General features: G+C 40.7%; 1 protein-coding gene across 1 annotated transcript in view; it reads left to right on the top strand.

Moving 5' to 3' along the window:
• ADSS1 (adenylosuccinate synthase 1) overlaps nt 1-6,942 on the top strand; it is a 30,300-nt gene extending 23,358 nt beyond the window's left edge. The window contains exons 10-13 of the mRNA XM_065635606.1: nt 245-369; nt 2,361-2,458; nt 3,600-3,749; nt 5,209-6,942. Of these exons, the coding sequence (XP_065491678.1) occupies nt 245-369; nt 2,361-2,458; nt 3,600-3,749; nt 5,209-5,261 (426 nt within the window). The 3' untranslated portion in view covers nt 5,262-6,942. The remainder of the gene's footprint in view (nt 1-244; nt 370-2,360; nt 2,459-3,599; nt 3,750-5,208) is intronic.
• The last annotated feature ends 11,388 nt before the right edge of the window (nt 6,943-18,330 follow it).

The following is an 18,330-nucleotide window of genomic DNA, read 5'->3' as shown; positions in this document are numbered from 1 at the left end:
GAAATAGTCATTAAATAAGTATTTTGGAAATGCTAGTGATTGAAATACAAAAATCCTGTGTACAAGGATTTTATTCTTCACTTTAGTCCCCTCCTAATAAAACTTTATTTTTTTTCTTCCTACAAAAAAACCCTTGGAATTGAAGAACTATATTTGTCTTGCTATTTGTCTATATTTGTTTAGATTTTGTTTTCCTGCTATTTTTCAGTGAAATACCATCAGCATTCTTTCTGCCTTCTTTTAGGAAATCGGAGATCTTTTACAATCCCGTGGCCACGAATGGGGAGTAACTACAGGCAGAAAGAGACGCTGTGGCTGGTTAGATCTTGTCATTTTGAAATACGCTCATATGATCAACGGATTCACTGCGTAAGCATCACAGATTTTGCGCTACATTTGGAAGTGATAATTTTGTGCTTCGCAGAATAAATATGTAGGTAACATTAATATAAGTCCAGTAAAGTGTTACATTTTAAGCAATGAAATAATTCACGATGGGCAACTGAGAAGTGTCGTAATGCTAATAATAATCTAATCTATCCTTTGACTTTTTTTCAAAGGAAGTGATTTTACACTGTAACAGTGGATTTTTTTTTTTACATATGTTTTCACTTTGCTTACATCAGATGACCAATCTAGATTGGATTAATATATCAGTTTTCTAACAGCTTTCTCCAGTGTTCTTGATCCAGTGCTTTCATACTGTCTTATGTCATGATCTAAAACCTGCTGGTTTTGAGCTTTGGTTGACTCTAGTAGATCATACTTGTAAGCCCAGATCTACATCATTTGGGACCAGTGCTTCTCTAAGTGAAATAAGTGGGATGATACCAAATTACAGCAACCGGCTCAGCTCTCATTCCAGTCCTGACAGGTTCATTTATTTACAAAGATGTAGTCTAATATTGTATTATAAATGCTGCTTTTTATGTGCTGAGTTTTATTTTCATTGGAACTGAGCAACTTACTTGGTTGATAAATTATTTTATAATTAAAAATATATATTAAATTGACATTTTAATGGGAAAGTGGCTGTTGTTCAAGAGCATAATGCCATCAAGATAGCTTATGTCTAATGCTAAAATGCCAGTAACTATCACAAGCCATTAATTCATAACTAATTACTAGTGTGTATTTTCAGCAAATTTGCAAAAGTTTCATTACGATTTTGTTCGTATAAAGTGTGGACTTATTAATGCCTTCAGGCAAACTTATTCAGATATGCAAACACATGACCCTGGGCATTTCAATATCTTATAAACTGACTTAACATAATATTGTTTATGCTTCTAATGTTACAAAGGAACCATGATCTTTGTTCATTAATTTATCAGAAGGGTTTTAAAATATTTTTTAGCTTGGATTGATATTTTGCTTTAACTTACACAGCTCTAGTTTGTGTGGAAATAGTGTTAGGAAGGCACTATGTTTCCTTCCATTTCAGTTCTATACAATTACTGCACTTCTATCAAAAAATCTATGTCATCTCTAGTAACTATGATGGTTAACACACATGGGGAGACAAAAACTTCAAAGCAGTTGAGGAACTGGCTCTGTGCTGCTGCTTTCCCAAGAGGTCTTTTTGTTTAATCATTGTGTTCATCGTATACTTACTGAGCACGTACAGCATGGACAGTTATGCACACACCTGTCTAAATCTTTAGTTACTCTTCTTTTTACCAAGCAATGTCTGGCATATTGTTTCTAAAGAATCTGACTAGTTTTAAAATGTGTTTTGATTATGATCAGTGAATAATATGGTGTCAAGGTTCTGGTTTTGTGTTCCAGTGTGTTCATTCACAAGATGAAAAAGGTTCATTAAAATAACAGCCCTGGTAGCGCAGCCCAGGCACTGAAAGTCAGGCTGGGATCCTTCCTGCTGGACTCTATATATGATTTTAGTAGCCAGATTATGCTTGTGAAGTGTTTTATTTAAGTTCTAATTCAGTAAATAAGTCTGTCTTATAGTTGTTTTGAATCAGTAGGAGTAACAGAAATAACCACTAGATGTGACGTAAAGTGACATGCCATCATACACACCCAAACCAAGTCCTGTAAGTGCCACTTTACATACTCGGTTTGCATTTTAATGCGCTGAACTGAACACTGCGCACCTGTATGAGGAGCCAAGCATTTAGAAACGTGTCTTAGTAACTCAGTTGTGTTCATCCCAGAGGTGTGAATTCAATTAACAATGCCCATTATTTGAGATATTTGTGTATTTCTGCTTGCTGGGTTGTCTGAGCTGGGTTTGTGAATACAAAACTAGAAAGGGGAGAAAAAAACAAAACAAACCGTTGGAAAGTATTAAAGAGGAGAGTCATCATGTGTGCAATTCTAAACAATGTTTTTCTGTACAGTTTGGCATTGACAAAACTGGATATTCTTGATGTCCTTGATGAAATTAAAATTGGAGTTGCTTACAAATTGGGTGGAAAAAGAATTCCATATTTTCCAGGTATGTTGCTAAATATTTTTCTCTTTCTAGCCTGTTAACTCATATCTGTTGGGAAAGTCTGCTTTTTAAAATCAGGCTTGATTTCTTTTTTGCTAGACCTTCTGTAGGTATTTGCAGAACTATAGTGTCAGTACAAACACTACTGTATTAGTACATTAGCATTTTCCATTCACCTTGCACCTCTATGTACGATCACGATAAGTTCAAAGCAAATGAAATCATATTAGGGCCTCTATATCTTGTCCCATTAGATTTGAGTGGGGTTTTTTGGCAACGCCAGGGATATGAAAATCAGTAAGACTCAAGTCAGTGACTGTGTATCATTGGCAATAGCCTTTAATGAAGTAAAAACAAAAGCAGTGCTTAAGCTGTGCAAAAATGAGATGGATACAACCAGAATAAATCTGCTTATGGGTTACCATCATGTAACTATAATTAACAGCAACATCGTTGTGGTTAATAAGAATATATATTGCCTTTCAATATGATTAGTGTTAAAACTTTTAAGTAGTAATGATATGTAATTTTCTTACATTAATTATGTTTTCAAGCTACCTGTAACAGTCTGTGCCAGGTGAGGGGTTTGTTCTGTTGAGACTGGGGGTTCTTGGAGGTGTGGGGAGGGTGGGCAGCAGCCGCTTTCCCACCATGGATGGTATAATAGCTCCTGGCTGTGGGCACAATGAGAATTCAGTGGGGAAAAGCTTGCAGACATCTAAGTTTTCAGGAAGCCAAATTTAACCCTGTTCAGTAAAGATAAAAACATTTGAGATAGTAGTGGCTTGTCTACAGGAGGACTTCTATTTTATTATGTGCAAATCTTAACCAAAAAGTGGAACTACTGGAAACTGCAATTGTTTCCTCAAAAATAATACTGTAGTCTTCTGGCAACATACAAGTGCATCCTACAGTTGTTAGAAGAGGAAACTGGATTCCTGGATCCTCTTGAATCAGAGTTACCTTCTGAAGTAACAGAACCTAATCCAAATTAAGAATGAATTAATAACCCAACCAGTAGGAATACTGTTTTTTCTTATCACATTTTAAATGTTGGCAAAATACTTTGGTCAAGAACCATAAGTGTGTTCTTTCAAGGTGGAGCAGCTAAAATGAACCATGATTAAAAATTGTTCTCCCACAGCTAATCAGGAGATCCTACAGAAGGTGGAAGTAGAGTACGAAACAATGCCTGGGTGGAAAACTGACACAACCGGTGCACGGAAATGGGAGGACCTCCCACCCAAGGCCCAGAATTACATCCGATGTGTGGAGAACCATGTTGGAGTGCCAGGTAAATCTTTCTGTAGACGTACACGTGAGGATGCCACAACAGAGAAGAACAGCTATGGAAAAGTGCTCAGTTCATCAGTCAGGGAGTGCCTTGGTTTGGGTAGGAGGTAGCGGAGGCACCTGTGGTTGGGCTGGTGATGGTACATGACAGCTTGCCAAGAAGCAGCAAAGGCCGGTGTTCTGTGGGCAGCTCTGCAGCGTTTCAGAGAGCCCCAAGCTGCTGCTGACAAGGATTTAACCAGAGGAAAGATAAAACGTGTATTGTTCTTGGCAAGCTGCCGCCTTCTGTCAGTGAAAGCTTTGGTATCTCTGCACCATGCTTCAGTGCATCATTAGTCTAATGTCCTCCCTTTACTGATCTCTTCCTCTCACTTCCTGCCCGCCATCCCTGTTTGAACACAGACTTCTCTTTTTTCCTTTTTTTCTCTCTTCTCCATATAAGTAGATGTGTTGCACAATGAATACAAGATTGTTTAGCCCAATTCTGCCACTTTGGAAAAATGAGAATCTTAACATGGTCAAGGTCAATCTCCAAAGGTTAAACCATCCTTTTTTTTTTTTTTTCCAAATCTAATTGCTAGAGCTCTAGAGGTGCCAAGATAATAGGTATGGCGTGAGTGGTGGCGTTTGGAAGGGAATTTCCACAGTAGCAAACTTAGAAAGCTAGTGTGTGTGCTTTTGTTTTCCGCAAAGCACCTTGAAGGTCACATTTGGAGAGTGTGAGCTGGTTGCAACTGTGGCAAGTCCAGTATTGTTCAGGGATTACAAAGCCTGTGACAGCAGAGCCTGAAACTCAGTGGATGGCCTGTGTGTGGTTGTGGACACAGATATGGGTGATGGGATATGTAAATAAAGCTCTCCTTATTTTATTTCTGAGGTTGTCAGTGTGAAGGGAAGGTGCCTTGGTGGGTCTGGCTAAATGAGCCCTGTCTACACTCAGTCCTATAGTATCCCTGGGCAATAAAAATTGTAGTGAAACAATTAGGTATTTGGGGTGGCTGCTTACACTGGATAATGTTTTTAGTTGCAGCCTTACATTTAACAACATCATAGCATGCGTGCATCACTGTCCCTTGGTCCTCATCAAGAAAAGTTCACTGTCTGGCAGAACTCTTGCTTCCTCTGGACAGGAATTGAGCTAGATCCTTGTCACACACAAGATGGTGACAGTTAAACCTTCAGCAAATGTGCTTGGCCTTCTGTTAGGCTTTCCATCTGCAGTGCTTTGTGTTTGTGGTATAACTATTTCATGCTTTCAAACTTCTCTATATTTCACTTCCAGTCTGGTAATGCAGCAGGACTAAAGCGATTTTTGACAGTAAAACTTCCTAGCATTGTGTTTCAGCCAGTTTGTAGTGAAGCATAATAAAAGATGAAAATTATTCCAGTTCATTGGTTGTAATATTTACTCTCAGTAATTGATCTCATAGATGTTTGGTTTTTCTTTTTTTCCTCCCTAGTTAAGTGGGTTGGAGTTGGAAAATCAAGAGAGTCGATGATCCAGCTGTTTTAAACAAATGAAGAACTTCGGTGATGAGAAGCACAGTTTAGCATTCATCTGTTCCTTACTGCTTCTTCTTTAAATGGAGATGCTATTTAAAACCAACATGTTCTTCTAGGAATTGAATAGAAACAGAGCATATATTCTGTATTTATCTTTAAGTTCTTAATAAATTCAGTGTAAAACATATTTGGTGGCCATCATCCAAAAAAATCAAAGAAGTATTCTTAACAAAATAAGGTTTTGTTTTAATTTGAGCCATGTTACTGTTCGAAAGTATTTTACACCCATATAGAGTTGTTATTTCTTGCTAAAACCAGTATTAAGCCTTTTCCAGTAGTTACTGGGTGACTTTAGAATTGTGAAGCTTGGATTTGTTCTTCAACTTCAAATGTTAAAATATCTTTGTATTTCGGTAATAAGACAGATATTGTGTACTTAAATTGGTTGGATTATACAGACTTTCCATTTCTAAAATACAGTAAAGTTAGGTAATTTTGACTGCACAAAGCAAACACAATTATCTATGCTTTTTATATAATTTTTAATGGCCCACTAAAATGAATGGAGAGTAGCTAAAGTATTTTTATCACAGAGCCTATTCTAGTAACTGAGATGACATCTGTAGAGGGGCCAAACTGGAGAAAGCTGACCTGTCTAATACTTTCAAATATCCTGTATACTAACAGACAGTCCCTGTGGAGACTCTGAGATGTGCAGTCTTGATTTTTATGCAGTAGGGAAGGAGTGGAGGTGGAAGGAAGAGAGTCCTTGGGGTACAAAACACATGGGAAAGTGGAGCTGAGACAACGCACCGTGTTCTCTTGGTGAACCTGAGACATTTCTTCCTGCTAATGCAGCGACTGCAATTTCCAAAGTTTTACTGTAGTTCCCTATTGAGGAACGTGGGACTTGCAGCTCTGTAAGGCACACTCGCTTCCACAGCTCCTCGGTTTCCAAGAATAAATCAATGCGTGACTTAACGATGACTGCTGCAGTATTTACACCCCTCACACGTTTTGACCTTCCTCAGCAAAATGCAATGCTTATTTATAGAAGGGGATGACATGTGGCAGCCAGGGCTGGGACATGTAGAAGCTGGGGAGAGGTCCCAGAATCTTGAAGAACACACTTAGTGGATCTCATAATCGTTATACTTCAAGAGCTCTCAACAAAGGCCTACCTCTTGTAGAGGAAAAAGAATACACTAGAAACAGAGTTACTCCACAACTGTGGAATTTTCTGAGTAAATATTCATTTTCTATATATGTCTTGGAGAGCTATAACAATATTTTTGTATCATTCCCAGGGGCTGTGGAAAGGACATCACAACCCCAGTAATGCCATTATGTAGTGTGTGAAAATATCCCTTTTTTGAGATGATAACTCCAAGGATACCAAGTTATGACATTCTTTGCATCAGAGATAGGGAAAAAGAAAAACCTATCCAGACTACTTTGTGTCATACTCATCCCCTTTGTCTTTTCTCATTCAATATTAAATAACAGTCAATGTTCAAACTGATTTGTGTCAAGAAGCAATTAAAAAAGTACTGGTACATGCACAGAGCAAGCACTAAATTTTACTACTGTTGCTTGTAGGGCAGAATTCTTAAACCCTCTGACTGCAGTGCAGTCCCTTCACCACAGACGGTGGCTTTATGCCACAAGAAAATACCTTTTATCTCTTAAAACCAACCAACCAAACAAACAAACAAAACCCAAAACAAAACAAAAAAAGAAAAAAGCCCAAAGCTGTGAATCCTTAATTCAGCTACAACTCCTTTGTTGATCTTGGACAAGTTGTTTGATCTCCTTGCTGCTGTTGCAAAATGGCAATTATTAATACAATACATTGTCACCTCCTTTATGCTGTTTTTTGGAGGTCCATGGGTTGAGCCCTGCAGTCCTTGCTATGACATTGATAAGGAAGCTCTCCCTGCCATATTTATGGGTGTTCTAATGAAAGAGTGAGTTTTCTGACCTTATTTAATGCTTGCAAAGCACCTCTGAAAGGTGCTTGGTAAGTGCTAATTATTGGAAGCACTGTGAAATGTGCCTCATTTATATGAGGTAATTTAAGTATAAAGATGCTTGGAGGTACTGTAATTAAGTTTTGTTTTCACATGGCTTAGCCTCGTGACATTTGCCTACTGGATGATCTAGACCCGTTTCTTTTCTTGGCCCCATCTTTATCAGTACATTTGTGTTAGGAGGTTGCTTTTATATTTAAGCTTTGTTTGATTTATAGGCAAAGTCCACAATGACTAAAAGGCACTCAGTGTGCTGCCCAACTGGATTAAATGGTCAACTCTAAATGAAGTTTTCAACATATTGAAAAAAATAGGGTTTATAACTTAGTTTTCACAGGAGTGCTTTCTCTTGTTCACCTAATCTTGTTGGTTTCCATTAAGTAATTTTTTCATTAAGCTAAATCCATGTTGCCTGTCTTTGCATTCAAGGAGTCATCAAAAAACCCAGTGATGTTGTCAGTGGGCATGATGTAATAGGCAGTTATCCTGTGACTTACTCTGTTACCTAAAAGCTATTGTGTATTTCATTTCATAGTATGGATTTTTTAAATGAAAATTCTACTCCTATTGAATTTCATATGTGTTGTCATTGAGTTAAATGTGAATAAGTTCAGGCTTTTATTGAAAAGCTCTTTAATCTACTGAGTGACACAATGCTTAATAAGAACATTTTAATGTAAACTTGCTTTCATTTTGGCTGTTTCCCATGTGTATTATTTTGTTTTATTTGGAATTTCATTTTAATAACAATCACTGTGGTGAATTTAACTTCTTCTTTCTCCCCAGCAAAATGCAATAATAATGACTAAAGCTGTTTGATGCATCATCCTGTTAGATGGAAGAACAAGGGTAAACATGTACCAAAATGGCATAATATGTGGTAAAGATTATAGGTTATTTTTAAAGTAGCAATTGCTGATTCACTCATGCACATTAATGTATTTTCTCAGCCTTACCTTTACAACATGGCCTTTGTAGTCGGGTGTGTGCTTCCTAACACATGCAGGATAGGATTTTGAAGCTCTTGTAATTTTTAATTTGGCTGTACATGGTCTTTTGGTTCTGGCATAATGCACTTTATAAAAGGAAAGAAGATAAAGCATTTCCATAGTAATGTGCAAACTATACTTACACCTTATGCACCTTTTTTTCAGATGAATTTTCAATCTACACCTGTTCATTTTGTCCTGAAAGACACAGTAAAACCAATTTAAAGTAACAGTAGTTGGTCTCTATTTCTCTCTTCATTTTTTTAAAACAATACACTTCATTCAAAAACCTGGTTCAGTATTTCATGGATTTTTTAAAAAATAACTAACGGCATTACTGAATGAATCAATATTTTCTTTCAATCTACAGATTCTCAGTGCTTGGCTGTTTTTTCATATGTTCTATAGACTTTGTCACACTTTCCCATTTACAAACTGAGCAGACATCCAGCTTTACCACTGGGGGTCATGGTTAGTCAACTTGAGTTAGCTCACCTGAGTGAACAAGAGTTTTATGAAGAAAAAAAACATTCTCTAATTGATGCAAAAACGTTCTTGCCATACCAGCTGCCTCAGAACAACCGACATGAACTCCATAGGTCTTTATCAACAGCCCTGTGCTAGAAAGGAAGGGTTGATGCTGTTTCAGATAAACAATTATTGCCTCTAAAATGTGAGTGACCTTCAGACAAGTCCTGTTAGGGCTTTCAGAAGCCTTTATAGCAATCACCCTTTTTCTCAGCCATTTTAGAAGGAGCCTGGAACAGCAGGGGAGTCACCTGTCCAGTAAATGACAGCAGGTTAGTACACAGTTCAGGGCAATGTCGGAGATCTGTATGAGAACAGCTCTCCTAATTAACTTATGTTTCTTCATTTCGTTTGCATCCATTATTTATATACATGTAAATTCACATAGAATGGTTATAGAATGGTCTTTGGTAGCTGAAGGATCTGAAGCAGTTTTGTCTAACTCCACATGATGCTGGCAATGCCCAAGAAAAACATACAAACAACCTGAGATTGTCTCTCTTTGCTGAAATTACTGGGAAAACACTCTGGTTTGTTACTGGTCCATCTGTTGTCTGTCACCTGGAGAGCTGAGTCTTACGGTTGGGAGGGAGGAAAGAAGATAGCCTGGTGAAATGGGAGCAATGCGACTGTTTTACCTTTGGAGAGTTGCAATTAATAGATTACTTTCCTGCCTCTACCCTCTTCTAGTGGTACTTTGCATGGGGTCAAGCTCTAATCCACTCCCTATTCCTCATAGAATAGTGGGCCTCATAGTGGCCCAGCTTCTTTTACAGTAACGTTCCATATCCACCAGCTGGTTTCATCAGCTGGCAGCACCCTTTCAACCAAGCACCAAGCAAGAAAGAAAATCCAGCTCCAACCATCTGATCTTTGGAAGAGGTCCCTGTTTGTGGTATAGGTGCTGTATCAGGGGAGTAGCCTCTGGATTTGTTGGCTGCTCGTTTAACCGAGTTTGTTAGTGCTGATTTTGTCTCTCTATTAAATCGATGTTGCCACTGAAAAAGAGGGTGCCTGAGGCGTGGAGTCTGCTTGAGCATCACAGCACTACACGGGATCCATGGTGTCTGAGAAGTGGTGGTGTGCAGGCTACTTCAGGCAGGTTCTTTCCTTCCCAAATCACAGGTCCATCACAAAGGAGCTTTGGTAAGGGACCCCTTTCACTTTCAGATGGGGCTGGCTGAGCCATTACATATTGCTCAAATTTAAAGTAAAAAAATTAGCCAGGTAGATGTCAGCCATAGTGTAAGGCTTTAGAGAAGTCAAGTCTAATTAAGGATTTTGAGATTTTGCCTTTTAATCTTTTATATACTCACAGGAAATTAGTTGTTCTAACATACCTTCATGTATTGTTAATAATCTGTACATTCCTGGAGTAGAGACTGTGTATTAAATATTTGCCCATCAGTGCTATGGGGCTAAGAAAGAAAAAAAAAAGAGGAAAGAAGAAAGATCTTCTGTAAGCACATACGCTTTATAGCTACCTTTAATGTAGAAAATTTGGGCCAGCAGCTGCATTTTCAGTGGCTGGAAACAGTAGAAATTTTAACAATTTTACAAAAATGTCTTTGGCAAGGAAATGTCTTTGGCAGGAAAAAAGTGACACTCGTATTTGAACATTTTCACAGTCTCGAGATAATGTACCCTTCCTTTGACAGGCGTTACCTTTTAGAAGTTGAGTACGTGCACCAGAGTTTACATTACAGGCCTGTAAATAGTGCCTCAGACACCAGTGTTGGGTTTCAGGAGATGCCTTTGCAGTGCTTGATAAGTGGTGGAGCACTTCAGACAGTTTGGGTTATTGCTGAAATCCTTAAAATACCCTGGGCAGAAGCACCTGCAGACATGTTTCTTATGAACCGCAGAACATGGTCAACTATAGGTGCCCATACAGCAGAGTCCATCTTTATCTTCCCCTCTGTCAGAGGAAAGTTTTAATGCTGATGGAGCCTAATTCCTCAAATGTGTGTAAACAGCATTTCACAGAACCACAGAATGGCTGGGGTTGGAAGGGACCTCTGGAGATCATCCAGTCCAACCCACCTGCTAGACAGGTTCACCAGAGCAGATCACACCCGAATGTGTCCAGGTGGGTTATGAATGTCTCCAGAGAAGGAGACTCCACAACCTCTCTCTTCCAGGGCTCTGGCACCCTCAAAGTAAAGAAGTTTCTCCTCATATTCAGATGGAACCTCCTGTGCTTCGGTCTGTGCCCATTGCCCCTCATCCTGTTGTTGGGCACCACTGAAAGGAGTCTGGTCCATCCTCTTGACATCCACCCTTGAGATATTTATAAGCGTTGATGAGATCCCCTCTCAGCCTTCTCTTTTCCAGTCTGAACAGACCCAGCTCTTTCAGTCTCTCCTCATAAGAAAGATGCCTCTGAGCATTCTGAAAGCCCAGCTGGCCTGTAAATGGAGACAGTCCCATGCAAGAAGTGCTGGAGTCAACCTTTGGTGGGCCTGACAAAATGACAAACTTGGTAAATACAGTATTTTACCAGTTACTGTCATAAAAAGGTGTTTGATGGTGTTCCTTGCTTCTGAAGAGGAAACTCCAAGTTACAAACGTGTTGTATTTAGAGTTACATTTCCATTGAGATTCTTAAAATAGCGCAGCACTCTGCCATGGGTGGAAACCTGCCCTTTGATGAGTTCTGGATTCAGGAGTGGCTGACAACAAATGGCAAAGACCTTTATAAGCTGGAGGGCTGGTCAATGGAAAGCTCATGAAGCTTGGGAAGAAGCGCAGGGTTCTCCATGTCTCAGTGCAGACTGGGGAGCACCTGGCTGAGAACAGCTCTACTAAAAGGGACCTGGGGTTTACAGCAGATGCCAGAGTGAATATGAGCCAACGACTCACTTGCATCTTGAATAAAGCATCTGGCCTACTGCGCTATGCCAGATAATGGCCAGGAGACGGAGGCAAGGTGTTTCTCATTGCTCATGCTGATGTACAGTACTACTGAATCATGCTAAATCTCCACTGGTGTCTGCTGTAATGGCTTGGTTTGTGTTCTTTGTGAATCGGTGAAGGAGAAAAGCAGAATTGGTGGGATGATGGGAGGTTCTTGTTCCTGAGCACCAACTGCTTCATGTATTTGTTCCTGTAGGGCTGTACTAGTTGCTAACAGAGACACAACATTTGAACATCAGCCATTCCATCTCCCCTTATCCAGTTCGTTGTTCACTTTATGCTACTCCCTAACTAAAAACTAATTATTCCCTGTATGTTTCTATATCAAATGCTTAATGAGGTCTAAATAGATTATAGCCACTGCACTTCCTTTGTAAAGATCCGTTCTTATTCAAGAAAGATGAGTCACTCAGGGTCATCTATTTTTTTAAGTCCATTTTGCATTTTATCCCATTTTGAATGTACTTCCATGTTTTTAGTGAACCTTTGCTTTAAAACATTGCAGAAGTCTTGCAAACTACTGGGTCTAGATGTCACGGAGGCACCCCAAAATAAGTTTAGGCGGACAACAAGGTCCAAAACAAGCTTTATTCTGGCTGGAAAAGTACCGCCCATAAACCAATTAGAAGCGGGGTTTATACAATTAGTTAGCACTCCGATAACACAAGATACAGGTTCGGATATTAGGTTAGGGGATTATTTGGGGTGCAGCGAAATAAGAATAATGAGGATCCACAGCGTGCATATACGCACTCACAAGAAAACAAACCAGAGCCCTCTCTGCCCCATTTTGCCCATAAGAGATAAACACTAGCCTACTGCGGCCAGGACTTTACACTTGTCTGTCCCAGACGAGGAACTTATGCTTGCCTACCAGGCAAGGAGGTTACACTCATCTGTCCTCAACTGAGGAAGTGTGGACTGGATGATCGGGTAGTGAGGTGGACTGCAAACTGGCTGAAGGAGAGAAGCCAGAGAGTCGTGGTCAATGGGGCAGAGTCTGGTTGGAGGCCTGTATCTAGTGGAGTGCCTCAAGGGTCAGTTCTGGGACCTATACTGTTCAATATATTCATCAATGACTTGGATGAGGGAATTGAGTGTACTATCAGCAAGTTTGCTGATGACACCAAGCTGGGAGGAGTGGCTGACACGCCAGAAGGCTGTGCTGCCATCCAGCGAGATCTGGATAGGCTAGAGAGTTGGGCGGGGAAAAATTTAATGAAATATAACAAGGGAAAATGTAGAGTCTTGCATCTGGGCAGGAACAACCCCAGGTTCCAGTACAGGTTGGGGAATGACCTATTAGAGAGCAGTGTAGGGGAAAGGGACCTGGGGGTCCTGCTGGACAGCAGGATGACCATGAGCCAGCACTGTGCCCTTGTGGCCGAGAAGGCCAATGGCATCCTGGGGTGTATAAGAAGGGGGGTGGTTAGTAGGTCCAGAGAGGTTCTCCTTCCCCTCTACTCTGCCCTGGCGAGACCTCATCTGGAATATTGTGTCCAGTTCTGGGCCCCTCAGTTCAAGAAGGACAGGGAACTGCTGGAGAGAGTCCAGCGCAGGGCCACAAAGATGATGAAGGGAGTGGAGCATCTCCCTTATGAGGAAAGGCTGAGGGAGCTGGGTCTCTTTAGCTTGGAGAAGAGGAGACTGAGGGGTGACCTCATCAATGTTTATAAATATATAAAGGGTGGGTGTCACAAGGATGGAGCCAGGCTCTTCTCAGTGACAACCAACAGTAAGACAAGGGGTAATGGGTTCAAGCTGGAACACAAGAGGTTCCACTTAAATGTGAGAAGAAACTTCTTCTCAGTGAGGGTGATGGAACACTGGAACAGGCTGCCCAGGGAGGTTGTGGAGTCTCCTTCTCTGGAGACATTCAAAACCCGCCTGGATGCCTCCTGTGTAACCTCACCTGTGTTACTGCTCTGGCAGGGGGATTGGACTGGATGATCTTTCGAGGTCCCTTCCAATCCCTAACATTCTGTGATTCTGTGATTCTGTGATCTGTCCCAGACGAGGAATTTACACTCGCCTACCAGGCGAGGACATATTAAAGCATATATTCAGTAATTTATGACTCACCCACACACAGAGGTGAGGCGCTCCCCATCCCGGGAGGTCACCTCAGACGGCTTCTCCGTCTAAGGGGAGGGACTCGGGCAGCATGGCAGACCCGCAGCTCCGAGGAGCCCACACAAAGGGAGTCTCCGGTGGGAACCCCATTTATAGTCTGCTCAGATCTGGCTGTGGGCATTCCAGAAGCTTCTCGGCTTCTCTACACCCCGCCCCCTCGAGTGTGGGCCTTCGAGAAGCTTCTCAGCTTCTCTGGGCTGTGGGCGCTCTTGGCCCCGCCTCTACTAACGACCCTGCCCAGCGACTCCAGGTCTCACAAAGAGCCGTTAACTGCCCGTTGAAGGCCCCAGTTCTGAGAGGGGATGGGCAGCTACCAGTGCAACCGCCGCACCAGTTCTCCAGGCGTGGGGGCGGAAAGTGCAACTGCCACACTAGACTGTTAACCCTCTGGTTGTCAGCATAATTTTTCACTACTTCTTTTAAAAGTATTAAATTTTCAGTTCTCAGATAATACAATACCACTCTCAACTTGAAATATTATTAGAAACATTTCTTCCTGCCTTGCAATCGCATAGACCATTCTTTCAGAATTTGGGAATGCAGTTTATATCTGTACCAACGGGGTTGTAATCGTGTCTACGTGAGATAAAATGTAGTTTGAAGACATTTACTGACTAAGTTCAAAAAAGGTTTGCCTTGCCATTCTGAAACAGCATTAAGTTTCTCTCTATATCTTCTAAAGAAGATTACTGGAAAAGGTAACTAAGACATCAAACCCATTTCCTGAGGATTCAGTCCACTGATTTTAAGTTTATACATTCTGCAGAAAAAACTAAGAATATCCATTCAGTGATCTCTACTTGCCTATATTGGGTACTGAAATAAATAGGAGGCTGGACAACCAAGCATCTCCAAGTTTGCCAGAAGAATTGAAGCTGGAATAAATCAGGAACAAGCTCATGTGCTGGATGCTGAACGTGACCAAAAGAACAACTGGTGTCTGGGATGAACACTGGATGACTGAGAATTGTGAAGAGCTAGGAAGAATGTCAGGCCACTCTCCTCCATTCTTCAGTCAGTTATTCAATGTCAATATTATATTTGTACCAGTTTCACTGGTCATATATTTGTGTATATAGGTAGTCCTTCCTAGAATTTAGGTAGTGATAAAGAATCAGAATTAGAAACAGAGGCAATACTTAACACCTCCTCCATCAGTCTGGAGATCTTCCAAATCCTGGAGACAGGAAAGGTACAATAGAAGAAAATAAAATACAACTATATCACACCAATATCTTCTAGGAAGTTCTCATTCAGAAAAAAAAAAAAAAATAATGCATATACATGGCAGGAGTGTACCAAGCATAAATATATAGAATAAGTGATAATGCATTTTAATATACATGAAGAAGAGGTCAAGCGGAAGAAATAAAAGATGTTAGCTAGTCAAGGCATTATAAATGGGATAAGACATTTTGTCTATTAGTGATTGATTTGCACCACACTACATAATTAAAATGCCAAAGCTGGTGCTGATGGAAGCCTGAGCCCTACACAAAATGTATTGATTTCCATGCGGGAGAAACACACCAGCAGCAGAAAAAAAGTCTCATTCTATTAATTGGCACTCTGGATAGTAGGGCCAGGACTGAAAATTACTTTTATAGCTTGTATCACACCACTCATGGGAATGGCTCAGCAGAGAGCAAAGAGAGAGAGAATGAGTGCCTTCAGCACTCCCAGTGTAAACAGATTTCAACAAAAAAGGCTGTACTAAGAAAATTCCATGTTAGCCCTAGTGCTAGTCCCTGTAGCTGTGGCATGTTATCCTGGCAACATTCAGGGACTTGCTTTGACTCTACACAGCTTCTGTTTTCTGGACAGAAGTCTTCTCTATCTGGGTTTGACAATACAGCCACACATGTATAAAATAAACAGACTTTGTGGGCTGCTGCTGGGGAATCACTGGTTAGACACAGTGAGGGCCAAGAGCCGGGTTCTGCGCCAGCATGTGTTGACACAGTCCCTTTGAGCTGAAGGGACGGACCCTGGGTTATTCCAGATAAACAGCTGCTTTAGGGAACAGATAAAGGCGAGCATGTGAGGCACAACGTACGAAGCAAGGATTTATTTCCCCAGCAAAATGACAAGACCAGGGCTGATGCGGCTGCAGTGAGGAGGGAGGAAGGTTTTGCCCAGCCCTTCCCATGCTGTGTGAGGAAGAGGATGTTTTGTACTGGGACAGAGGTACCTGCAGCCTCTCCCAGGTGAATCCACACTGAATAATGGAATAAGCATCTTTTGGGCAGAGAACTAGTGAATTCTTAGGACAACCACTTAGTATTAAATGAAAAACATTGTTACCTGCAGAGGAAGCAATCAGAACATCGTGGCACCGTGCTAGGTCAGGAACAGCAGTTATCGTTGCCAGAGCTTAATTTCCCTTTTTCTTGATAAGTCAGAATAATCTGGAAAGAAGCAAAATGAAAGAAAACCGCGTGCAGCAGAAATGAAGGCACACAACGGGATAGGTAGGGAGCAACCACCACAAAAAAAAAAAATCAGGAGAAAGCAGCCCCTTGGTAAACCCTTATGCATTGCTGTTAGCAGAACAGTAACAACTTTGCCACAGCAATTACAATTTTAATCTTGAGAGTGCCCTCTAGTGTAAGTGGGACCTTGGAGTGTTGATGTACTGAGCAGAACTGGTTAATCTCATAGCTGGCAGAACAGTAACCTACTATGAAACTCAGCCACGCCACGCTAATTTAAGAGCAAGCACCGGCTGCTGTGCCAAGGTGGCAGAACCTTGGCGTAACAGCAGCGCACTTCAGGAGCCAGCCCTTAATCCTGCACATCACCGGGTCATCAGACTGTTTTTGATGTGCGAACCAACTCATCAAGATGAGGGCACGAACTCTGTTACTAATTAGTGATAGTAAAACGACATGCACTTGGGGACAGATAATGTCTGAACTGCATGTAGCCCTTCGATGCGGGTTGTAAACCTGTTACCTGTTAAGACTGAAGTGCTACGATACAATACGGAAAGAAAATGGTATAGAAGAAATTAAACACCTCTGGGCCATTCCAGTAAAAGCAGGTTTATTCAAATAGGATTTTTTTATCTTCAAAACCACATTGCAGAGCACAGAAAGAAGAGTATGGCGGGACTTTTTACTGCAGTCCTAACAGAGGCGGGGTGTGTCGTGATACTCCAGCTGACTTAACGCAGGCTGCACACTGGTGCACAGCAAACTACATCAGCTACTATAATATATATTCCACTAAAAAGCATATGCAGAATATTCCTTTCAATGTTTCATTGCAAAACATTATAAAAGAACCAGTGGGCTGGCCAAAATCCATTCTTTTTATGTAACTACAAATCAAGATAAATCATTAAGGAAACTCTTGATTAGAAGGTGTTTGATTTGAAGAGTCCCACCTCTAGGTATTGTGCTTTGATTTCTTTCTAAATGGCCAAATAATGAAAGAATAAAATAAGTGGGGAATTTTTACTACAAGCACATATAGGAGACAACTTTGGTATAAATGAAGCTGGAGAGAAGGGTAAAATATTTTTAAGGTCCTCCAGTGCTTAGGGGAACCTACAGTTAGGCACTTGGAACAGTTTAAAAGCTCATACAATCTTCTAGATTGCTACTTATCTGCCACCTGTTCCTAAAAGCGAACTCTTGTTACCGTAAAAGGGTAAAAGTTGCAGGAAAACAAAGTGTAAACAGGAAGAAGTAAGACTGATGAATATTTAGATTCATAAAGCCAAATCAACCATCATGAATATTTTACCCAACCCTGCCTAAAACATAAGGCAGAATTTTCCTCAGTTTGCTCTTTACCAACCTGGTAAGTTCCTTCCCTTTTAAGAAAGTGTCTAGTCTCAATTTGCAATGTCTGTGATTTACACAGTCTGTGATTTTTATTTCTGTCTACCTGTTTATTTCTAATTATATTTTGGAGTAGTCGAAAGCATTGGCTGACAGGCAAACATTTATCATTATTGTCTTACAGATGGATTAGATGGATCAGAAACAAAAAAAAATCTTTAAATCTGTCATTGCCTGCTGGAGTATTTAAAATCTATATCTACACATTTTGTAGGCAAAGTCTATAGCAGTTCACGTCTGAATGTGATCTATTTAATTAAATTGCTGTCAGTGCGAAAGGAATTTAATGCCTTTACTAAAAAAGGATTGGTGTCGTCCTGAGGACTGTCTATCAGTAAACCTGAGGAAGCTTCTGGCAATTCAGTGTATTTATAAGTACTCTGGGGAAGGGAGATGAGCAGTGAGGTATGAGTGTTTGCTGCACTCTTGTTAAAACTCAAATCTAAAAGCCAACTGGAAAGAGCTACACCTGGGTATTTTTGAAGGTTCTCACTATACCAAACAGGCAAAAAATGGATGACGTCAGTAAGTTCACAGTAAAACACATGGGGGAAAAATAACCTTGGTTCTATAGACAGGGCAATGGGTTCTGAAAGAAGTGATCAGCCATCAGGGAAGTGATGCTGGGAGCCATT

Source organism: Caloenas nicobarica, chromosome 5, assembly GCF_036013445.1.
Source record: "Caloenas nicobarica isolate bCalNic1 chromosome 5, bCalNic1.hap1, whole genome shotgun sequence".
Lineage (NCBI taxonomy): Eukaryota > Metazoa > Chordata > Aves > Columbiformes > Columbidae > Caloenas > Caloenas nicobarica.
This window is presented reverse-complemented; position numbering and strand designations above follow the sequence as displayed.